The 23,566-nt window shown below is 62.1% G+C and overlaps 1 protein-coding gene across 14 annotated transcripts in view; it reads right to left on the reverse strand.

Annotated features, from left to right (window-relative positions):
* Window positions 1-470: 470 nt before the first annotated feature.
* Window positions 471-23,566, reverse strand: part of Ptprs (protein tyrosine phosphatase receptor type S) — a 64,324-nt gene continuing 41,228 nt past the window's right edge. For 3 of the 14 annotated variants that reach the window (XM_076559197.1, XM_076559198.1, XM_076559199.1), the window contains exons 8-34: window positions 22,902-23,483; window positions 21,954-22,087; window positions 21,549-21,693; window positions 16,178-16,483; window positions 15,283-15,476; window positions 15,136-15,162; window positions 13,901-14,018; window positions 12,717-13,355; window positions 12,320-12,417; window positions 11,695-11,948; window positions 11,145-11,238; window positions 10,836-11,051; window positions 10,307-10,464; window positions 10,046-10,057; window positions 8,412-8,524; window positions 6,710-6,807; window positions 6,501-6,624; window positions 6,072-6,247; window positions 5,854-5,973; window positions 4,789-4,943; window positions 4,422-4,707; window positions 4,101-4,279; window positions 3,290-3,416; window positions 3,088-3,213; window positions 2,407-2,561; window positions 2,169-2,304; window positions 471-1,370 (exon numbers count right to left, since the gene is read on the reverse strand). In XM_076559197.1, the coding sequence (XP_076415312.1) occupies window positions 1,302-1,370; window positions 2,169-2,304; window positions 2,407-2,561; window positions 3,088-3,213; window positions 3,290-3,416; window positions 4,101-4,279; window positions 4,422-4,707; window positions 4,789-4,943; window positions 5,854-5,973; window positions 6,072-6,247; window positions 6,501-6,624; window positions 6,710-6,807; window positions 8,412-8,524; window positions 10,046-10,057; window positions 10,307-10,464; window positions 10,836-11,051; window positions 11,145-11,238; window positions 11,695-11,948; window positions 12,320-12,417; window positions 12,717-13,355; window positions 13,901-14,018; window positions 15,136-15,162; window positions 15,283-15,476; window positions 16,178-16,483; window positions 21,549-21,693; window positions 21,954-22,087; window positions 22,902-23,483 (4,841 nt within the window). In that variant the 3' untranslated portion in view covers window positions 471-1,301. The remainder of the gene's footprint in view (window positions 1,371-2,168; window positions 2,305-2,406; window positions 2,562-3,087; window positions 3,214-3,289; window positions 3,417-4,100; window positions 4,280-4,421; window positions 4,708-4,788; window positions 4,944-5,853; window positions 5,974-6,071; window positions 6,248-6,500; window positions 6,625-6,709; window positions 6,808-8,411; window positions 8,525-10,045; window positions 10,058-10,306; window positions 10,465-10,835; window positions 11,052-11,144; window positions 11,239-11,694; window positions 11,949-12,319; window positions 12,418-12,716; window positions 13,356-13,900; window positions 14,019-15,135; window positions 15,163-15,282; window positions 15,477-16,177; window positions 16,484-21,548; window positions 21,694-21,953; window positions 22,088-22,901; window positions 23,484-23,566) is intronic. The other 11 variants (XM_076559206.1, XM_076559207.1, XM_076559202.1 and 8 more) reach the window with 11 other exon arrangements.

Genomic DNA, 23,566 nt, shown 5'->3' on the forward strand with positions numbered 1-23,566 from the left:
TAGTACTGGGCTTTGAAGATTGGGTAGGAGTTGCTTAGGCTCCATAGCCTGTTGGTCAGATTGCAGAACATTCCAGAAGGCCAGGCTTAAGCTGGCTCCTCCCTCGGTTGTTTCCTCCACTTCTGAGGTCGGGTCACTAAGGCAGACTTGTCCCAATCACTCTGCCTTCTTCAGTGTCTTCCCGACTTTTCCCAGCCCCTCAACAGCCCACGTCACTGGCTGGTGAGCCCCAGGAACACGTCTGTCTCCACCTCCCCGGAGCCGGCATGGACAGGCATCTGCAACCATGCCTGGCTTTTTATGTGGGTGCTGGGATTCGAACTCAGGTGCTTTATCTGCTAAGCTGTTTCCTCAGTCACTGTGTGACCTCGGAGGACAAACACTTCTTTCTGGGCCCAGTGGTCGCCACACCCCCCACCCCGGCCTGCTCCTCCCCCATGGGTGGCATCAAGGACCAGTCCACACTGAGGTCGGACGAATCTTCCTTTAATACAAAGTCGGTTTATCTACATACAGGGCAGCGCCCACTGCTTCTGCCCAAAAAACGGCGCAGACAGAGCTGACCTGCTCTGCACTTGCTCCAGGGAGTCAGATGTCCCCAAGTGTCCTGCAGTCCCAGGGACCGGGTCCTCCACGCAGGGCACGGAGGCCACAAGTGGATGAGGACGCTCCTGGTGGCCGAGGCTGGACCAGTGTCCTCGGTGGCCTGTTCCTGCAGTCTGGCCCGAGTGTCCCCCAACTTCACCCTCCATATCTGATATGTCTGAAGATTGGTTTAGAAAAAAAAAAAAACCCAAAAACTAAAAGAAGAGCTAAGAGTGTGGCTCTCACACAGGGACGAGGGACATGTCACGGGCTCAGTCCCACACTCGCACGTAACTGCCACATGACAAGCTGACTGTGAAAAAATAGGCCTCCCTCGGAGGCGCACATAATGATCTTGTTTGTTTTTCAAAGTTTTGACCGGCACGATTTTGTTTCTTCTTAAAAAAAATGAGGAAAAAAAATATACACTATTAAAAAAAATGAAAGAAAGAAAATGTTGCCGATAGGCCGGTGGGGAGCACTGGCGCAGAGCTCGGCCCTGGGGAGCAGAGGCTGCACCCCTCTTGGCTCTCCACCCCGCCCCCACCCTGGAACCTCATCTGGAATCAGAAGGGAGCGAGGAGTGTGCCGAGTTCGGAAGGCAGCAGCTGGGCCCCTGTGACGCCGGGCTCCTCGTGCCCTGCGGGGCCTGGGTCACATCTGGACACGTGGCGCAGGGTCTGGCGCAGGGTCTGGCGTCGGGCAGGGCCCATGGCTTATGTTGCATAATGATCAAAGCTGCCCAGGTATTCCAGCGCCGCCTGGAAGCAGAACTGGTACTCGTCCTGCAGGGCAGAGGGGAAACTGAGGCACCTGCTCCAGGGACTGAGGGTTCCCAAGGCGGTAGCGAGTCCTCCCCCAGGGCCTGCAGCCTGGCCCTTCCCTGGCCTCTGCTGTGGAATATTATTTTAACTCTGAAAGTGTGTTACATTTGTTTCTGCGGCCTTTAGCTATGTAAAGATCCAGTGTTGCTGTGTCACCTTGCCTGCCTAAGGCACCTGATTGGTCCAATAAAAAGCTGAGCGGCCAATAGCTAAGCGGCAGAGGGAGAGGTGAGGCTGGCGGGCAGAGAATAATATGTAAGAGGAAGAATCTGGGCTAGAGAGGAAAGAAGAGGAAGAGAAGGAAGAGACGGACATGTGTGCCCAGGGCCTGGAGCCTGAGGCGACCAGCAGGCAGCCAGACTGAAAAGTGGTAAAAAGAAAGAAAAAGAGAGAGAGAGAGAGAGAGAGAGAGAGAGAGAGAGAGAGAGAGAGAGAGAGAGAGAGAAGGTAAAAAGCCTGAGGCAAAACGAAGACGAAGAGAAACAGGTTACGTTGTAAGCGCCAGTGGGACGAGCCTAAGCTAAGGCCGAGCATTCATAATTAACAATGTCTCCGCGTCAAGATTCGGGGGCTGGTTGGTGGCCCCCCATAAAAAGCCTGGTGTAGGCCTCAGTTTCCCCACCTGTACACAAGTATCACGAGATTCAAGACCTGTGATCCAGAGGCCGACACAGCCTGCAGGGCTGTGGAGCTGGGGTGAGGGGACCAAGAGGGAAACTGAGGCTCAGCATGCGGGGGCATCTGCGCACACTCCCATACCTCCGTCTGCACCATGGCGGGCCTCTGGGTCCGAAGCACCTTCACCGTCTGGAAAATGTCCACCACGCCCTCGTAGCGCATCCGTTCCAGCACGATGCTCAGGGTGATGAACACCCCTGTCCTGCCCACTCCGGCGCTGCAGGGGGAGGGGTGCGGCCACACGGGGTCACACGGGGTCACACGGGGTCACACGGCCCCGGCGCCTCCCCACGCCCGCCCCTCCCTCCGCGGCGCTCACCTGCAGTGCACCGAGATGGGCCCGTCCTGGCCGAACTGCTCCTTGGTTTTATGCACTTGGCCGATGAAGTCGATGAAGCCTTCGCCTGACTTGGGGGCGCCCTGCTCTGGCCAGTCCGTGAACTGGAACTGCCGAACGGTCCGGGACTGGCCGTCCTGGGGCGGGGACGGACAGGACAGCCCGGTCACAAACCCCTTCCGCCATCTAATGGCGTCTCCTACACGGCCAGAGCCTTTGACATCCGACATCCAAGATGCCACCTTCTGTGGATGCTGGCCGCCCACACAGCTGACTATGGCACAACCCCAAAGCTGCCGGGGTCACACCCGGTCATCACCAAAACCCACCACAGCTCCCAGCGGTGCCCAGCTGCCCCCGCCTCCTGGCGACCTCTCCTGAACATGCCTGGCCTCGTCCACCTCACCCCACGTCACTCGGGGGCTCTTGGTTCACCGAGTGTCCGTCCCCAGGCACTCAGGGCTCAGCCTGGCTGGCACCACCCCAGGCCCCGGCCTCCAGGCTCTCCCCCTGCCTCCCCATCTTATGATGTCTCTCACTGGGCCCGGGGCTGGTCGCTGGCCCGCACGCCCCTTCACCCCTCCCCCCGCCTCAGGGGCCACGGAGCTGGACTGTCCACCCAAGTCATCACAGACTTTACCCCCCAGCCGCCCCACCACTCACCCGGGCATCCGTGACCTTGAACTCTCGGAGAATGTACTGCGGCATGTTGTACTCTGCCATCGGGTCCACCACGAAGTACTGGTAGCGGGCGGAGCGCTCAGCTGGCCAGTACTGGTGGCATTTCTCCTGTGGGGTGGAGGGCGGGGTCAGTGTCCTGGCCCTGCCCGTGACCCCCCCCCCCCGGGGGGCCCAGCGCACTCACCCGGCCCATCTCTCGGAGCTTGGTAAGCATGACGACTATGGTGGAGTTGTTCTCCCACAGTGCCCGCCAGAAGTCCTCCGTGGTCTCCGCCAGCGGCCCCTGAGTCGCGATGTAGGCTTTCTGCTGCCTGGGGGGGGGGGGGGGGAGTGTGGGGTCAGACACACACCCTCCGTCCACTCTCCAAAGCCATCAGACACGCTCAGTCGGGCCGTACAGAGTCCTCTCACCCCTGCCAGGACATCGTCCTCCCAGGAACCAGTTATAGGGTGCTAGGGAGCAGACTAGGGTCATCTGCAGGAGCAGCTCTAACCACTGAGCCGCCTCTCAGTCCCAGGCCAAACTTTAATTTTAGCTTGGTGTCATTGAGGGGGCTCTGGGCTCTAACTCCTGCAATGACAAGGCCAGGCGTGGGACCACGGAGGAGTCTCAGTGGGCAGAGAGCTTGCTGTGCCTATGAGGCCCCGAGTTCAATCCCCGGTGCCAGGGCAGCCCTGGGGGCCGCTGCTCAGCCATGGCGTCTGGGTGAGAACACCCCACAGGCTCAGGTCCCCACCAGGCGGAACTGCTGGGGAAGGGTCAGGAGGGGTCACTGCGGCGGGTTTGAGGGTTCAGAGGCCCAGGTCTCTCCCTCTCTGCCTCCAATTTGCAGGTAAGATGTGCAAGCTGCTCTTCAGTGCCTTGCCTGCCGCCATGATGGCCCCCGCCTGACCCCCCAAACCCTCAGCCCCAGACTTTCTTCTGTAAGTCGCCCTGGCGTCTCATCGGGCAGCACAGGCTGGGGTGGAGGGGGCGGAAGGTGGGGCCAGTGCACCTGTAGCCGTCGATGAAGCTGGCGTTGATGTAGTCCGAGCCCTCAACACCCCGGATGGGCTGCAGGCAGACGCGCGAGCTCTCGTAGGGCAGGATGTTCACCAGGCGGTTCTTGAACTTGTTGCAAGGCAGGCTGGCGGTGATGAAGCGGGAGGTGTGCGCCTTGGAGCTGGCGAGCCTCTGTGGGTGAGGGGTGGGCTGGTCAGGACGAAGGGGGGGGCACAGGGAGAGCCCCCCCCCATTGTGGGAGTCAGTCCTCCCGTCCGCCCGTGGGTCCTGCGGCTCACACACGGGTTGCCAGGCTTGGGCTGCGTGTGCTCACCTTGAACTCCAGCTCCATGCCCGTGACGTGCTCGCCGGGCTCCACCTGGGCCAGCTTCTGGATGTAGGTGTAGAGGCTGCGCGCGGGGACCTCGGTGTTGCCACAGCCCACGGCCTCCAGCAGGGCCTCGTGGATGAAGCTGTACTGATCCTCCGTCTGCACCATGTAGTTCCGCTGCGAGCGCATGAGCGTCACGTGTCCGTACACGTCCACCGTCTTCTCAGTCTTAATTCGCTCCAGCATGGCATCGATGACAATGAAGCAGCCGGTGCGGCCCACGCCCGCGCTGTGGGGTCAGACACTACAGTCAGGACACGGGGCCGGGGGACAGGCCGGGCTGGGGACAGACGGGGCAGCGCTGTGGCACCTGCAGTGGACCACGATGGGGCCAGCGTCGGGCGGGTTGCAGGTCTTGACTCTGCGCAGGAATGCCAGGAAGGGTGTGGGGTATTCGGGCACCCCATGGTCCGGCCACGCCGTGAACTGGAAATGGCGCACCTCACGCTTCTCGCTTGAGCCATTCTGGGGACCAGAGGGACAGTGGCTGTCACTGCGGGCTGAGTGCGCTCCAGAACCCCTCAGTCCACGCTGCCCTGCTTTAGCGGCTCTTACGGGGCCCTGTCACCCACTGTGCCCACTGCACTGACCACAGCCTGGGGACCAGCCCAGTGCTCACTCAGGAGTCACCCACCCTGCCCCCGGGCCTGCAGCTCCCGAGTGTGGTCCTCCCATCCCCCCTCCCTCAGAGTCAAGGCAAGTCCGTATCCTCCCTGCCCGGCCCTGCCCGGCCCTCCTGCCCTCCACATTCCTCCAGTGCTGGGCCATCCTCGATCAGGCCTGGGATGCCCAGGCCTCCTATGGCCCCTCCCACGACACCACGGCCATTCCTTCCCGTGCTCCAACGGTCACAGCCGTCACGTGGTGAAGGACACTTGTGTGCTTGGCCCTCCTGTGGTGGGCCGCTCAGGTCAGCACGCTTAGGCTCCTTCCTGCCACGTGGTCACTCACCCCGTGGCAGGGGGCGTCATGGGCCCTAGCACCCCCAACAAACACGACGTAGACCGCACCCAGTGAGAACAACCGGACCCAAGAGATTCAGCTAAACACCAAGAGCAGCCATCATTGAAGATGTGCACAGACAGACAGATGACCGTGTCCCTCCCCGGCGGGACAGGGCTCCTGGGTGACAGACCCCAGTCAGTTCAGGAGCAGGCAGGGCCACATTTGAGAGACAGGGCTAAGGGCGGCCAGCACGGCAGACCCTACACGCGGCGGCCAGGGCACGCGGCGGCCAGGGATCTGGGCTGGCCTTGTCCCTGTGGCTGTGGCTGCTCCCACTGGGGCTGTCCACGGCTCACGTGGGCTTACGGGAGTGCTGGCCGTCTGGGACCCACTCACTTTCTGTGGAACGCCTCCCCTCCCCAGGCCACACCTTGTGCAGGGAAAATGTCCTGATGCAGAAAGTGGCCAGCTCCATGGTGTCCAGCAGGGTGACCTGGATGAAGCCGTAAGTCTCCGTGCCGCGGTTAGGCCAATACTGGTCACATTTGATCTGCGTCAAGATGAGTAGGGGTGAGTTTAGGGAGTCGGCCGGTGCCTCGGGAGCCGCGGGGCAGGCGCGGGGCCAGGCTGCCGGTGCTGCCGCCTCACCCGCGATTTCTCCTCCAGGCGCGTCATCATGACAACGGTGGCTGACCGCTGCTCCCACACCATCCTCCAGAAGTCCCCAAAGGTCTCGGGCAGGGGCCCCTGTGTGGCGATGTACGCGTTCTGCCGACGGTAGCCGTCCACATAGTTGGCGTTGATGTAATCACTACCCACGATGCCTGCAGGGGGCAGGGTGCCGGGGACAGCTTTGTGGGGGCCGCCCCCCCTCCGGCCTCTCCATACCCAGTGCACACTGCGGCCGCGGTGGACTGGCCCTCTGTGCCCTGCTCCGCTGCCCGCGGCCACCTGGGCTGCAGCTCTCCACGGGGCCCACTGTGGAGCCAGGCGCTCCGGTTTTCCACACATCTGTCGCTATGGCAACTCCTCCCCAAACCGTGACAGCCCAGAGCAGACGCAGGCAGGTGCCCCTACCCTCGAGGGGCTGCAGGATGACTCGGGAGTGGTCGTAGGCTATGACGTTAGCGTAGCGGTTCTTCGGTTTGTTGGCCTCCAGGTTTGAATGTTCCCAGGTGAACTGCTGCCCGGGGTCGATGGACTACGGGGAAGGGCAGGCTCAGGTATGGTGGGTCGGGGTGCTGGGGCACCAGGTCAGGCGAGGCCCTGTAACGACCCCAGTTTACCTCGTACTCCTGTGAGAGCTTCAGACTGTCATTGGCTTTGAGTCTCTCCGTGTGCTCTGCCATGTCTGCGATGGGGATGGGCGGGTGGCTGAGCATGCCTGTTGGGAGATGAGTGGGTGGTGGGATCAGTGGGCGCAGGCCTGGAGGGCGCAGGCCCTTGTGGCTAGAGGACAGGTGGGCAAGCCTGGGGTGGTGTCCCCACTGCCCAGCTAGAGGATGAGGCCTGTGATGTCCTGGTCCCCGCACTGCCCGGGGCTCCAAGGTCCCAATGTCTTGTGGCAGAGACGGAGAAGTGGATGCAGCTGGTGCAGTTCAGAAACAGGGGCCTGGGGCGCTGCCCTTCCCAAGACCAGAGGGCAAGGACGTCCTCCAGGTGGGCACAGTGCGTGCTACGTGTGGTGTGATGGGCTGTTCCCGTTTCCACGTGTCCTGAAGGTGACTGGGGTCTCACGTCCTGGTGTGGAGATCCACTGGACTCCAATCGGCATCCCAGGCCCTGCCAACAGTGTTGGCCCGGAGATTGCAGGGTGGTGGGCACCCCCAGCTGATCTGAGACCCTGAGAGGCCCCTCAAACCCCCTCGTGGCTGCCTGTCATCCAGCTGGGCGCAGTCACACCAGCCATCCCAGGGCAGGGGAACCAGGTCCTGCCCTGTGAGGTGCCAAGGCCAGGCAGCAGCGGGCGCAAAGAGCAGACAGACACCAGGACAGGGAAAGCAAAGGGAAACATGCGAGGAAGTGGGGACAGGGATGAGGACCCAAGAGACACCCCGGCTGAGGCCCAAGCCTGTGAGACAGCAGACAACAAATTCACCATGGGGAGGAGGCGACCATGGCAGCAGCTGCCTGTGGGGACTCACGGCGACAAGTGGCCAGGGCTCTTCTTTAGCTCTGAACCTGAGATCTCAAAAACTCAGGCTCATCTGGCTGTGTACCCCTCCCTCACACCGACCTGGCCGGGGGTCCCTATGGAGCAGGGGCCTGGGAGACGGAAGATGCCCAGGGGTAGAGGACACAAGGACCACGCCAGGAGCTTTCAGGAAGACGAGTTATCTGTTAAATGCTGGGGATTCTCACTAGAGTGTGAATGTCTGCTATGAGCTAGTTCAGACCTGGACCTTGGGGTGACATGAGACTGGGCAATCGGGAGAACACAGCTGTCAGCTAGACTCGAACTCAAAACCCTCGCTGGCTGGAGCTAGCGATGGGGTGGTGGGTGGAGCGAGAGCGAGAGCGAGAGCGACAGAGAGAGAGAGAGAGAGAGAGAGAGAGAGAGAGAGAGAGAGAGAGAGAGAGAGAGAGAAGAGAGCACGCAGCAGCAGAGGGACACAGAGGTCCCAGGGTGCACTGCAGGGCAGCGGCGTCAGTTGGACAGGAGGCTGTCTGCTCAGAGAGAAGAAGCTGGAGGGCGTTTGTGGGCCTGGCAAGTCTGCCGCCACAGAGGAAGCTCCGGCACGGCCGGTGTGCAGACCCCTCCCAAGGCCGGCGTGGAAGATGGCCAGGATGACCCTCGAAACCCTACCCCGAGGGCCATTACGGGGTTCAAAGCCGCTGCCCTCTGCCTGATCCGTTTTGTCTTGACTTTTCAGGCTGCTACAGTACTGGCCTCACTTGCGATCATGACCCAGCTTGTTCAGGGGGTACAGGAGGCCCCGGCACAGCACCCCCACCCCAGCTGCCTCTGGCCCCAGGGTCAGCACACACCTGGCGTCTGGAAGTTGATGCGCCTCATTTCCACAGGGTCCTTGGGGTGATGGGGGGCGAGGTCAGCGTTGTTTAGCAGGCATTTGGTGCGGGGCTCGGAGTCCTTGCGTTTACTTTGAGGAGAGCGAGGGGGATAGATGGCCTGGGTCAACACAGTGTGCCCGCGTACAGTGTGCCCGCGTACAGTGTGCCCGCGTACAGTGTGCCCACGCCCAGTGTGCCCGCGTACAGTGTGCCCGCGTACAGTGTGCCCCGCGCCCAGTGTGCCCCGCGCCCAGTGTGCCCGCGTACAGTGTGCCCGCGTACAGTGTGCCCGCGTACAGTGTGCCCCGCGCCCAGTGTGCCCCGCGCCCAGTGTGCCCGCGTACAGTGTGCCCGCGTACAGTGTGCCCCGCGCCCAGTGTGCCCCGCGCCCAGTGTGCCCGCGTACAGTGTGCCCGCGCCCAGTGTGCCCCGCGCCCAGTGTGCCCGCGTACAGTGTGCCCGCGTACAGTGTGCCCGCGTACAGTGTGCCCCCCGCCCAGTGTGCCTGCGTACAGTGTGCCTGTGTAGTGTGCCCGCGTACAGTGTGCCCGCGCCCAGTGTGCCCGCGTACAGTGTGCCCGCGCCCAGTGTGCCCGCGTACAGTGTGCCCGCGTACAGTGTGCCCGCGCCCAGTGTGCCCGTGTACAGTGTGCCCCATGCCCAGTGTGCCCGCGTACAGTGTGCCTGTGTACAGTGTGCCCGTGTACAGTGTGCCCGCGTACAGTGTGCCCGCATACAGTGTGCCCGCGTACAGTGTGCCTGTGTACAGTGTGCCCCATGCCCAGTGTGCCCGCGTACAGTGTGCCTGTGTACAGTGTGCCCGCGTACAGTGTGCCCGTGTACAGTGTGCCCCATGCCCAGTGTGCCCGCGTACAGTGTGTCTGTGTACAGTGTGCCCGCATACAGTGTGCCCGCATACAGTGTGCCCGCGCCCAGTGTGCCCGCGTACAGTGTGCCCCGCGCCCAGTGTGCCCTGCGCCCAGTGTGCCCGCGTACAGTGTGCCCGCGTACAGTGTGCCCCCCACCCAGTGTGCCCGCGTACAGTGTGCCTGTGTACAGTGTGCCCGCGTACAGTGTGCCCGCGTACAGTGTGCCCGCGCCCAGTGTGCCCGCGCCCAGTGTGCCCTGCGCCCAGTGTGCCCGCGTACAGTGTGCCCGTGTACAGTGTGCCCCATGCCCAGTGTGCCCGCGTACAGTGTGCCCTGCGCCCAGTGTGCCCGCGTACAGTGTGCCCTGCGCCCAGTGTGCCCGCGTACAGTGTGCCTGTGTAGTGTGCCCGCGCCCAGTGTGCCCGCGCCCAGTGTGCCCGCGTACAGTGTGCCCGCGCCCAGTGTGCCCGCGTACAGTGTGCCCGCGTACAGTGTGCCCGCGCCCAGTGTGCCCGCGTACAGTGTGCACACTCAGGGATGTGTGTCCCAGGCAAGGAGGGGGCCATTTACACTGAACACTAATTTTATGGAGCCGTGATCCCAAGCCCCAAATCCAGACGGAGGCTCAATCCCAGATGGACCCTGATTCTAGCTGGGGCCTAAATCAGGACTGAGCCACGATCCCAGGCTTCCCTATGAGCCCAGCTCCACCCACCACCATCCTCCTCAGACGGTCCTCACCTGTCGGGTTTGCTGTCCACAGGCGGGTGCAGGGGAGAGGAGAGGAGAGAACATCAGGTGAGGCTGTGGGGGGTCAGGCAGCGCCCCCCGCTGTGACTGCAGTGGCTTCATGACCCTGCTGACCCCCAGTCCCTGGCAAGTGGGGCTTGCTGTTCTCGTCTGGACCCCACCACGGTTTTTTTTAAGCGGCTACACACCCCACATGGCCACGCCCCTCCCTGCTGCCGGCCCCCCATCCCCCACCTCTGCTGCAGGGCTCACTTCTTGTACAGCAGGATGGCGATCACGATGCAGATGATGAAGACCACGGCCAGCACGGGCCCGATCACCCAGATGAGCCCTTCCTCGCCATCCACGATGGGCTGGGGGTCTGGGTTGTCCAGCTGGAAGGGGTCTGAGAAAGGACTGGCGGCAAACGTCTGCAGGGGAGTGGCTGCCATCAGTGCTGGCCACAAACTGACCCCTGACCCCTGACCCCTGACCTCCAGCTGGTCTGCCGCCTCCTGCTCCCGCGCTCTCTGGAGCACAGGGATGGTGGGACACTTTTCTGCTGTGCTCCACTGCCCTTCCCTCCCCAGGACGAGCCCTCGGGGTCCCTGCCTCAAGTCCCTCCCTCTGAGGAGGTCTCTGCTCGGCCTCCGGGATCAGCGGCCAACCTCACTGGGAGGTCCCCTTGTCCACCAGCTCGGGGGGACCGGGCCAAGCCCAGGGCCTCTGTGCCTCCACCCACATCTACTGCCAGGCTGGTGGCGAGGCCTGACTGGCGTGCGGGCGGCGAAGGAGGACTCACGGGCTCGTTCTTCTGCAGCACGGCGAGCACAAAGAGGACGTAGCGGTGGCCCGGCTCCAAGCCGCGGTTGTCAAAGCCGCCATACTGTTTCTGGTTCCCAGGATGGAAGACAGCGGGCAGGATGGAGAAGCGGGCGGCGATGTAGGGCCGGGGCACCTCCAGCTGGCGTGAGTGGCGCAGGCTGCGCCTCTGCAGCCGCGAGATGTCCTGGATGAGCTGTGGAGACAGTGGCATGGTGGCCGGGGCTCCTGGGGGCACCACAGCCTGGGGGTGCAGGCCTGGGGGTGTGGAGTCGGGTGCTGGCCTTACCTCCTCCAGGTCCATGTCCTCGGGACTACCCAGCAGGACTGGGAACTGGCCGCCCCGAGACTTGCGCAGTGGGACCATGACAATGAAGTAGTTCCTGTGGAGAGAGCCTCGATGGCACCTGTCCCCGCCCACACAGCACCACAACTCCACCTCCCACTTCCTGGCTACATGCCTTCCGCTAATTCATGGTGTTCTAGCCCTTCAACCCCTGTGTGTCCCTCAAAGCCCAGGTTTCAGCGCCCATACACTCGTGCACCCCCTTTCCCTGCCCCAGGCAGCACTCTGGTTCCTCTCTGGGGACTAATTAGTCCCCCCCCCCCGTCCCCCCCCCCCCCCCCCCCCCCCGCCTGGAAGCACAGGATCAAATCCTCGCAGAGGGTCTAAGGTGCCCAGGAAAAGTCAGGCTTTGTGGGGACCGTCCATGAGGTGGGCTCGCTGACCTTCATCATCTCAGTGAGGAAACGGGGGTAGGGACGGGGCACGGGCCTGACTCAGTCACACAGTAGGCTGACAGCTAAGGGGAGGGTCATGAGGGAAAGGGTGGGCGTACTGGACGGTCACAGGGCTCTGGCCATCAGGCAGGTAGACCACGATGAAGCCGTCGTTGTCGGGCTTCGGGGCGACACTCGGCTTGCCGCTGAGCATGTTGAAGGCGGTCCTGGCGGTGACGGTCTGCTGCAGGCCGCCCAGGCTGCTGCCGCGGTTGGTGAGCACGAAGTTATAGAAGGTGTGCGGCTTGAGGTGTGTGATCAGCTTCTTGGTGGTGCGGCCGTCCACGTCCAGTGTGAGCCCATTGTACTGGATCTGTGGGCGGGGCTGGCTCAGCGAGGGGTGGCGCTGGGAGGCTGCTGACCCCAGCAGAGCCCCGACCTCAGAATGCTCAGGCTGCTCCTCCTCAGGACTGGTCTTGACTGTGCCCCAGTCCTAGGCTCAACTTCAGGTCCAACCTAAGCCTCGATCCCTGGTCCACCCAACGTTGACCGACCGACCATCTTTGGTCTCAGACCTGATGGGACCAGACTCTTCCTTGACCCCAAACTGTGCTTTAATCTCAAACTAGACGGTGATTCCTGACTGGTCCTAGACCGAGCGTCACTGAATCCCGACCTTGGCTGCCCTTGACTGCTGAAGCCAGCCGGAGCCTGGATCTCTGTGGCCCCGCGTGGCTGCGGTACCTTATAGGGCGTGGGCGAGTTGTAGCTGTCAGGAAACTCCCAGCTCAGCAGCACCGATGTCTTCATGATCATCTTCACCTTGAAGTTCTTGGGGGAGACTGCAGGCGGCGGCGGCAAGCGGAGAAGAGAGAAAAGAGAGGCCCGGTGAGCGCCAGCGAGGGCTGAGGGGCGCGTGGGGCGGCCCCTGTCGTCCCTGCGGTCCGCTGTGCCCTCGGCCTTCCTGCCTGGCCCGGCCCTGCCTGCCCTGTCCCCAGTGCCTGCTGCTGCTGCAGAGATGGTGCTGCTGCTGCTGCTGCTGCGGAGAGAAGCGGGAGGGGCGTGGCCGCCGAGCCGCATCCCACCTGTGCAGACCGGAGCCTCCGGCGCCTGGGCTGAGTCCGCGGAGGCCGAGACTTACCTGCGGGGAGGAGCGGGCCGGGACCGGGGCGGCGCCTACCTGGGTCCCGCGCGAGCCTGTAGCGCAGCGGGGGTGAGAAGGGGCCGGGGCCGCGGCGCGTGTGCGCGCGCACACGCAGCTCGTAGGCCGTCTCCGGCCGCAGCCCTTGCAGCGTGAGCGCCGTCTCGGCCCCCGGCTCGGCCGCAGCCGCCAGCTCCGTCTCGGTCGCGGGCCCCGGGGCGCCGGCCTCCCGCACGGACACCGTGTACTTGATGATAGCGCCGTTGCGCTCGGCGGGCACGGGCGGCAGCCAGCGCAGCAGCACGGAGCCTGCGGACGCGTTGCCCGCGGCGCCCAGGATCTGTGGGAAGCCTCGCGGGGCGTCCTCGGGGATGCTCAGCGCCGCCGCCGCCTCCTCGCCCAGCCCCGCGCGACCGCGCGCCGCCAGCCGGAACACGTAGGTGGCGCCCTTGTGCGCAGGCGCTGCGAACCGCCGCTCCCACGCCGCTAACTCCAGCGTGGCCGGGGCCGTGTCTTCACGCCCGAACTGCAGGCGGTAGCCGAGCACAGGGTCCTCAGCCGCGTCCGCGGGGGGTTCCCAGCGCGCCAGCAGGCTGCCCTCGGGGGTCTGCTGCACCGACAGGGTGGGGCGGCCCAGCACTGCAGAGAGACGGTCAGCTGCCCAGCGGCCAGGGCCGGCCCGTCACCGGGCACCTCACCCCGACCACGCCCCCATCCCCGACCACGCCCCCATCCCCGACCACGCCCCCATCCCCGACCACGCCCCCATCCCGTCACCGGGCACCCTCACCCCGACCACGCCCCCAGCCCGCCACCGGGCACCCTCACCCCGACCACGCCCCCAGCCCCCGACCACGCCCCCAGCCCCCCGACCACGCCCCCAGCCCGTCACTAGGGGAGTCCGGGCAAGGCCCCACCTTCACTACAGGCGCTCTTTAGGAAGGACCTCTTCTAAGCTAAGGCTTGGACTGGAGGGGCGGGGTGCACGAGAACATCCCTGGGGCATGCACCGGAAGTCTGACTCCCACACTGCCCCTGAGAGGCGCACGAATGAGTAGCGTCCGGGCAGAGATGGACACTGGTTAGCAGTGGCACCTGGCACCTCTGAGAAGCGGCCGTGCCTTTCCCGGCCCTCCGTCTGGTTTACCTTTAACTACATAGACGTGCCGTGGGTAGTCTCGTACCTGCTCCCTTGGTCACCACCACCTTCGGCTTGCTGCGAGCGCCATCGCCTTTCATGGTGTACGCGGCTACTGTGATGGAGTAAGCGGTCTCAGGCTGTAGGTCCGTGATCACCATTTCCTGTGGATGCCGACGGGAGGGGGTCAGCAGCGGGCAGGCTCTGCCCACCCTCTCCCCTCGACAACGGGGAGACATGCCGGAGAGCGCATGCACAGGCCACAGCATGCAGTGCTCACTCCTGCCAACACACACCCCGGACCACGCTGTCACCACCAGGTCCCCAGCGCCTGTTCTCATGGCAGCAGCCACCAGAGGACTGTGAGCCGTCGTCCCTCTGCCCAAGGCCCCACGGCCCACCAGGCCTGCTCCCCACCCTCTCCCTCAGCTCCCCACCCGGCGTTCTGGGTGCCCCAGGGCCTTTGCATGGCTTGGCCCCCCTCTGAGCCCACAACCAACTTGAGGAATTCGCGTTTCACTATCTGGAATTTTGAAAGCATTTGACAGCATCAAATGCTAAGACAAACTATAAACTTGGAGTGGACACAGAGGGCGGAGGAGGTTGCAGAGGTCCCGGGACCGAGGCCCGTGTCACAAACAACCCCAGCAGCAGCCTCACCCTGTGCGGACTGCCCCGCCTGGGGCTCTCCCCATGCAGGGATGGTGTGATGCCACGCTGGGGTGCAGTGTGTCCCACACCGGGCCCTGTCGCCCCTGGCATACCCCGTCCTGGGACTCTGGGCAGCCTTGGTCACCTCCCATCCTGAGCCCACAGCACAGTCAGCTCAACAGTGGTGACTGACATGTCCTGCACACAAGATGCGCACATGTGCGGGGTGCACTCTTGCACGTGTGTGCGCACGTGTACACACACACACACACACACACACACGCACACACACGCACACGCACGTGCACACACGCACGGCATGCCTGGCAGCTGAGTCCTCAGGACACAGGAGTGGGGAGGGGACAGAAACACAGGCAGGAGGACAGAGGGCCTCCCCTGGGGCCCGACCAGGTCGGTGGCAACTTCAGACCAGAGAGCAGCCCAGAGACAGGCAGTGCCCTGCCAGAGGACACACAGCAAGTCCACTCTGCTCTGGTGTGGCAGCCTGACAGCTGTCCTTCCCCATCCTGGGTCCATCAGAAGCTAGAGGTCATGTGGGGGGCACGGGGGAGGAGACCTGGGGACCACAGCGTGCGGACAGCAGGACGGACGGACGCGGAGACTACTCACGTATTCGGCAGTGTCGTCCATCTCCCACTGAGCGGGAGGCGGTGGCAGAGGAGAGAGGAGGCACGTGAGAGGGGGGCCGGCCGCAGAGTGGGGAGCAGAGAGGAGACAGTGCCCAGGTACCCCTGCCACCCCGCCGTGCCCGCCCACCTGGGCGTCTGCCAGCATGATGTCCTTGATGCGCGGTGGCCCGCGGGCCTCGGCGCCTTCCATGCGTACATAGTGGACCTGGTAGCCGCGGATCTGCCCGTGCTGCCGGCCGGGCGTGGGCGAGCGCCACAGCACTCGGATGGCCGTGGCGTTGAGCGCCTCCGCCTCCACCTTCCGCGGGGGCGCGCTGGGCACTGGCGGGCAGGAGGGGGGCGGCGGGGCTGTTACCGGGGCGCCAGGCCCTGCCCCAGGCCAGGAGACTGGGCAGCTGCTGGCCCGGGAGGGCGTGGCCCCCTCCAACCCCCACGTTCCCAGGACCTGCCGCTGTACAACACAAGGCCCCTTCTTAGTCCTTGTCACCTCTGCGGTCTACAGACAGGGGACTGAGGCCTGGGAAACGGAATCCGGGGTCCCAGGTGATCCCGGAGCTGGGACGCACTAGGCAGGCAGTCCAAACGCATCGCCCCTAGCCTGCTAGGCTGGCATCTTTTTTCTGTTTGTCATCACTCGTCTGTCATCAGGCCAAAACCTCCCACCCCGCGCAGGGCACTGACGGCGCTGGTCCCGCGATGCTGGGCACCGAGCCTGCAGCTCACACTAGCCTGTCACATGGCTTTCCTGCTTCAAGCTACCCGGACTCTTAACAGGCCACCGAGGGTGTCTGCTGGTGAAGGTGGCCGCCTGCCTCCAGGCAGGATGACGCAGGGCCACGGAGTCTAAAACTCGGGTTAAGGAGGCCACCTCGGAGGCGGCCCTGGGATGGAGGGCGCCCGGGGCGCAGGGCACCTGTGGCGCGGCCCCCGGAGGTACAGCTCGCTCCTGGCTTCCTGGCTCCCGCTCTGACCCCAGCCCGCGGGCGGGCGCAGCCCTGGGTCCGGCCAGGGCCGGTGCTTACCGTCTTCGTCGGTGCGGACGACCACGGGCGAGCTCTCGGGCCCTGGTCCCACCTCTGTGTAAGCCACGGCGGTGACACGGTACTCCGTCCATTTCTCCAAAGCTTCCAGAAGGATCTGAGTGGTGGTCGGGGGTATGTTGTTCACCTCCTTGGGGTCCGGGTCCTCTGAGCCCAGCGGTCGGTAGCGGACGCTGTAGCCCACCAGGGCCCCGTTGTGAGTTTCTGGCGGTGGCGGGCGCCAACTTACCAATATGGCCGTGGAGCGCAAGCTGGTGCACTTAACGTCTTGAGGGGGGGCTGACGGTTCTATTGGGAAGAGCGTGGGGGCGGGGAGGTGGGATGGGCAGGGAGGGCAGGGACAGAAGATGGGAAAGAGAAAATAAAAAGATGATAACAAAACAGAACGAACCAAAGAGAAATCGAACCCAAAAGAAGCGGGTGTCAATCAAAGGTGAGATGGGTAGTGGGCGGGGCCGGGAGGGCTGGCCAAGAACTGCTGCGCTAGCTGTGGGAAGGTGACTGCCAGGTGCACAGTAGGTCTCCAGCGTGAGACGCGGGTGGCGGTGAGGGCTCTCGCCACTGGGCTCCACTGTATGCCTGAGACCTACTGTGTGTCATCAGATACCTACTGTGTGTCATGAATGTAGTACATGCTTCATAGGATAGAGAAAGCAGTTATTGAGCACCTACTCTGTGTATGGCACCACGACAAAGGAAACCACAAGAGAAGCCTCACATCCTGAGGACCTACTGTGTACCAGTTACTTGCCACAGACTTTACATAATAGGAAAGTCATTTTTCCAGACTCCCACTATGTGCCTGGCACCACAAGGGGAATCATACTAAACACCTACTGTTTGCTAGGACACTTCTCATGTCCTTCTGAGAATGGCAGGCGCCTATTTCTTGCATACCTACTGCGGGCCAAGCACATGCAGGGCACTCCATATAGTAATACACAAAGGGTGTACTCAGCTGGGCACTGCTATGTGCCAGGCACCATGGCAAGACTAAGCTCCAACAACGGAGGACCTACTATGCTCCAGGTACCCCACAAGGGCTTCAAAGAATGGGAGCAAAATCACCTACTACCTCCATACCTACTATGTGCTGGGTACCATGCCAAGTGGGGAGAAGGACAAGGGCCTCACAGAGTAAGATGTGCTGTGTTGACGGTCTACTAGGTGCTGGGTATTGGCCAAGGGGATTAGCAATCAGCAGGGTCCTACTATGCTCAAGATATCACACCCAGGTGTCTTAGACAACAGCAGATTCACTTATTCCTTGAACACCTACTGCATGCCTTGCATGGTGCTGAAGTATTTTAGGGTTAAAAAATACAGTGGCTAAATATTCTTAGGTTTCATCTATTACTTGAGCCCTGAGGCCATCCCAACACCAGCTCCAGACACCACTGTCCTCTTGGCCTTGCTCAAAAATGGGTGTCCTGAGCACCTAATGTGTGCCTGGTTACATGCCAGGTGCTTTACAAAGTAGTAACAGAGGTGCTGAACATATCCTATGAGACATGCACTATGTGCTGGGCACTGGGCCAAGTCCCTGAACATCAAACACCCACTGTGTGCCAGGGCGCCAGGCCAGCAGCCCTTACATGGTAAGCACTCCCTTGGGTGGTAGGTACTGTGCAGAAAGTCAGACTGCAGAAGGTAAATCACCTACTGTGTGCCACACTGTGCCAGGAGCTCTGCTGAAAAGAAGGCTCCATGCTTTATCCACCCACTGTGTGTGAGGCCCTGGACCGCGGACTCTACAGAGTATCAAGAACTCTTACATATTAAGCACCTACTGTGAGCTGGGCACTGAGCTAATGTATCAAATACCTACAGTGTGCCAAGCACTGGGCTAGTCATATCCATACATTAAACACTTACTGTATGCTAGGCACTGACTGGGCTAACAGTGACCACACATTAAATTCCTACTATGTGTCATGTATTACGCCAGAGGCTTTACTGAGAAACAGGAACAATCTACACATGGTAAATACCTACTATGTGGGCACTGGACCAACAGCTCACACAAATTAAACACCCACTGTATGCCAGACATTGGAGTAATTGTCTCCATATATTAAATGCACTGGGCTATTTTTACCCTGTGAAACATGAAGAACTCTCATCTATTAGGCACCTACTGTATGTCAGGTACTATTAGGAGCTTTAGCTTAAGCACCTATGGTGTGCCAGTGCAGGCGGTAGGGACTCTAGCGTCCATATACGAAGCACCTACTGTGTGTCAGGTGTGTCAGTCCAGGTGGTAGGGACTCTAGCGTCCACATATGAAACACCTACTACTGTGTGTCAGGTGTGCCAGTGCAGGTGGTAGGGACTCTAGCGTCCACATACGAAGCACCTACTGTGTGTCAGGTGTGCCAGTGCAGGCGGTAAGGACTCTAGCGTTCACATACGAAGCACCTACTGTGTGTCAGGTGTGCCAGTGCAGGTGGTAGGGACTCTAACGTCCACATACGAAGCACCTACTACTGTGTGTCAGGTGTCATGATCTGACACTAGAATGGCTGCAGTGCCAGGACCTTGGCAGGAACTGTTCTGAGCAAACCCTGAGCCACAAAGTCCCTTTCCAGACTAACAAGGCACAGATATGAGCACCTGCTGTGTGTCAGACACCAGGCCAACTTCCTTACAGCAAGTGGGCCTAAGTGCTCACTGTAGACACAGAGTCTTGTAGGACTGTCAGAGCCCCGTGTGCTAGGACCTACTGTGCATCCGGCAGCAGATTTAGCTGGTCTCCAATGGTTGATGGCTTTCATTCTGATTATGTCCTGATCTGTATTTAAACTTCAGATAACCCTTAAGGAGCACCTACTATCTGTTGGGCAGGTCATCAGGACTTTGCTCTCAATGGCGTGCCTACTGTATACATCAAGGGCCCTGGGGAACATTTGTAGCCCTACTATGGGCCAGAGGCTAAACTGTGGAAATTACTGATAATATATGCCATGTACCTACTGTGCACACAGCACCCGATGCCTTTTTGGGGCTTGAAATGGGTCCTGACATTGGCTCTCGGTGGCCTGGTCTGCTGGACATAGGGGAGGCTCCGACACAGGACCCACAGACACTCAGTCATCACTCCTGAACCCTGCCTCAGGCCACAGACAGGAAACCCAGCTCCACAGCCCACTGATCTGGCTGCTGGGATTGGCTGCACACCTACTAGGTGTCAGACTCCACTCTGTACTTATGCATTAGCTCTGAATGCCCCTGGAAACCCAGGGCAGATCTCATCTTGCAGGCAGTGAAGCAGTCTCAGAAAGAGCAGGTACCACCTCAGAGCCCATCAGAGCAGGTTCAGATTCAGGCTCAGCTGTCAGTTATGGTGGTCTGGCTGCAGACCACAGACCTCAGCCTGTGCAGGTGGCAGGTAGGCGGCTCACGGACCTGCACCTGCCGGCATCTGCCCTGGCTCGCTGGGCGGGTCACCTGCCATACCTAAGTCTGGCTTCTAGTCAGTGATGCTGCGTGCGTCCCTGACCTTCCACGCTGGGACCTAGAATCAAACACAGCTGTGTCCTCAAAGATGGTGGCTGCTGTGGGCCCGGGAATGACCTCCAGCCCCTTCCTGAACACTGGACGGCAGCCATGGGATGGGGCAGGGTCCATTTCTTGACCAGTCACCCCAATCCAAAGTGCCCGGGGTGGGGGGTGGGGAGTCAGGCAGGGGTGATGGAAACAAAATAAGCCGCTGGGGGATGCGCTGGAAGGGTGCTTCCGCTGCGAACAGGAGGAAGGTAAGGCGATAAAACCAAACCGAAATAATAAAACAAGGCGTGAGGGTGATGGTGGCGATGATGGAAAAAATCATAAAAGAAAGACAGACAGACAGACAGACGCCTCGCAGAGACGCCTGGTCTTTACCTACCTTCCACTTCTTCAAGCGCTAACTTAACAGACTTTCTTACGAGAGGGAGCGGCGCCGGGCACAAGGCTATGAGCTCTCGGTGGCCCATGGCCGGGAGAGACTCTCTGCAGCTCCCGGCCGGCCGGCCGGCGGGGAACGGCGGGGTCTGGGGACACCCGCAGTGGCCAGCAGGCAGACCTGCACCTACCCTTGGCAGGGCCTAATGAGCCCACAGCCCCGGGGACACGCCTGGCCCTGGGTCTCGGGGTGAGAAGTGGGGAGCCTGCTCCCCCACTCCCTGTCCGGGGCCGCCCTGGAACGCACATGGCTGGGCCGAAGACGCTTTCTGGGTGACCTCGGAGGTCACGACCTTCACAATCCAGCCCAACCTGCATGGTGTCTCAGGAGGGGACATGTTTGCATGGTACCCAGTTGGGGTTCTTTGGAGGTTCCTCTGGGCCACGTGTGTGGCCCAGGGCAGACAGGGGACACGCAGGGTGGGCTGTGTTTGTGAGTCGCTTGAGACCGGCTGATACTCACCTGTGGGCCACCTCTACCGGCCGCTCGGTGGCTCCAGGCCACAGGCCACCCTCACTGACCTCCACCTGGCAAGCACCACCTCAGAGCCACCTGGGGCTCAGCGAGGGGGTGGGGGAGCAGGCTGGCGGGGGACCGGGTCTCCGTGGCCCATGCCCTCAGAGAAACCCTGGCCCAAGTCTACATCACCCTTGAGGGACCCGAGTCCCATGCACACACACATGTGGGTGAGGGCCACCACAGTGCAGAAGCTTCCGGAACCACATTTGGTGGCCACACGTGACTGGCTGGGGGGGCAGGGGAGGTGCAGGGAGCCACAGCGGCAGAGGCCGCGCCGCCGGCCAAGCTGAGCAGAGCAGGCAGGGTGAGGCGGCCCCAAGGGGCCGTGAGGGCTGAGCCGAGCGGTGGGAACGGTGGGGGACATTAGGGCCACCATGTGGCCCAGAGACGGCAACCTAGTGACAGGGGACTCATCTGTGACGGGACTGGGCAGGCACAGCAGACTGCTTTAGGGACCCGGGACCTTGTGTCAGGCCACACGTGCCCCCCCCCCACTGATATGGCTGAACAACTGGGCCACAGGAGACCCTGTCTTGAGGCTTCGAGAGCCACGTCCCCTATGAGGTGAGAAGAGCTGAGGGGGACCTGACAGTCATCCTGGGCCTTCGGGGAGGACAGCCTTGGGGCCCTGTAGGGACGTTCTGGGGACAGGACCGGTTCCATGTCCAGGGAGAGTAGGAGGAACCAGTGGCTGGGTGGCCATTCAGTGCTGGTCTCACCTCCATGGGGAGACCCGCCCTGCTCTGGGGAAACTGAGGCACGGCAGGCAGACATGGCCAAGGCTGAGGCAGGCCAGGCGGGAGGCACCCCCGCCCCCACCCAGGGGCTCTGGCCGTGTCAGTGGCCACTGCGGCCCCCCTCCCCAAGGACAAGGCGCCAAGAGACACGTACTGGCCTGCAGCGTGCGCTGGCGCACGACCGCGGTGAAGGCGCCCAGGCCCTGCGGCGAGCGCGCCGCCAGCCGGAACGCATACTCCGTGTTGGGCTTGAGGTCCTCCACCACAAAGGCCGTGGTTGGGTCGAAGGTGCGGCCCACCTGAGAATGGGGGGTGGGAGTGGGTGGAGGGACGCAGGGCGGGGGGGGGGGCAGTGGTGATGCAGGGAGACAGAGTCCATGAGAAGTGGGGGGCGGAGAGGGAAAGTGAGGGACACGCGGGAGAGAGGCGAGGTGGGCAGAGTGGGCAGGAGAGATGGAGAGGCAGGGGTGAGTGAGGAGCCAGTGCTGACCGGAGGCCATGGAGGCCCGCGTGGGTGGCCCACCCCAGCTGTCCCCTCCCAGCCACCATGCCCAGGTACCTCTCGGCCGCGGTCGCCCTCCCGGAAGAGCAGTTCATACTTAATGACACTCTCCTGCCTCGGAGCGCTCCACGAGAGCCCGATGCTCGTCTCTGACTTGGCCTCTGCCCGCAGGTTCATGGGCTGGCCAGGCACTGGGGGAAGCAGGACGGGGGGAAGGTGGGGAAGCCGGTCTCCACAGGCCACCTGACTCACCAGGGAACTCCAACCCCAAACCAGGCTCCCAACACTGCTGCCCGGCCCGGCCCGGCCCGGCCCACAACCAGCCACGGTTTGCATTCCCCTGAGTGCCCACACCCTGGAGTCACCTCCACCCTTCTCTTCCAGCAGGGGGAACACTGCTCGGGACTTGCCACCCTTTCTAATTACTGCAGGGAAAGGACAAATGGAAATTGCCTGGGGCTGGGCGTTTATTTTCACCCATTCTTTTTATTTTGACAGAGTCTCACTGTGTAGTCCAGGCTAGCCTGGCATTTGCTGGGTAGACCAGGTTGGCCTCAAACTCCCACGGACCTGCCTGCCTCTGCCCCTTCCCTCCGTGGTGGGGTTCAAGTTGTGCATCACTTATGACTGGAAAGGGACACACTGTGGTGACAGCGTGTGGGGTCTCCTCCCCGTGACTGTGGGGGAGGGGGCAGCTGGCAGTTAGCGATAAACAGATGAGCCGGCCTCCGGGAAGCCGGGCGCTCAGATCCCGTCCTTTTTTTTTTTTTTTTTTTTTTTTTTTTTTTGGTTTTTCGAGACAGGGTTTCTCCGTGTAGCTTTGCGCCTTTCCTGGAACTCACTTGGTAGCCCAGGCTGGCCTCGAACTCACAGAGATCCGCCTGGCTCTGCCTCCCGAGTGCTGGGATTAAAGGCGTGCGCCACCACCGCCCGGCTGATCCCGTCCTTTTTGACTCCAACACAAACCCCTGGCAGGTGTGTGGGGACCTGCTCCCCAGACCTCACCTCCCTGCTGCGTCTTGACCTGGATGGGGTCTGACAGCGGCCCATCGCCCACGGAGGTAAAGGCGAGCACGCGTACGGTGTAGGTCTCGTCCTCCAGCAGACTGCCCACGGTGGTCAGCAGGCTGTCGTCCACGTTGTGTTTCTGCCAATTGCCCACCGGGTGCTCGGGCTCCATGGTGTAGTAGACGCGGTAGCCGCGGATCAGACCGTTAGGCTCCACCGGCTCCTCCCACTGCACAATCATGGTGGTCGCGCTGAGCATGCGCGCCTGAACGTTCCTGGGAGCGCTGGCCGGCGCCTGCTCGCCTGTGCGGGTCACCACTGACTCGCTGGGGGGGCCTTGGCCGATGGAGTTGACAGCCGACACCCAGATCTCATACTCGGAATTGGGGCTCAGGCCCCCGATGCTGTAACGTGTGGTGGTGATGTCCTCCTTGATCTGATACGGTCCGTCCTGGCTTTTGGACTTATACTCAATTACGTAGTAGGACACAGGGTCGGGGTTGCCTGAGTCCCAGGTGACCGTGATACTGGTGGCCGTGTTTTCTGTCACCACGGGAGTCCCAGGGGCTTTGGGGAGAGCTGCAGGAGGGAGGGAGGGAGGATGACTCGAGATCACACACCCATCTGAGCTCAGCGTCCTCAGCAAATACACAAGCCTGATA

Source organism: Peromyscus maniculatus, chromosome 22 (assembly GCF_049852395.1).
Source record: "Peromyscus maniculatus bairdii isolate BWxNUB_F1_BW_parent chromosome 22, HU_Pman_BW_mat_3.1, whole genome shotgun sequence".
In the NCBI taxonomy this organism is placed as follows: Eukaryota; Metazoa; Chordata; class Mammalia; order Rodentia; family Cricetidae; genus Peromyscus; species Peromyscus maniculatus.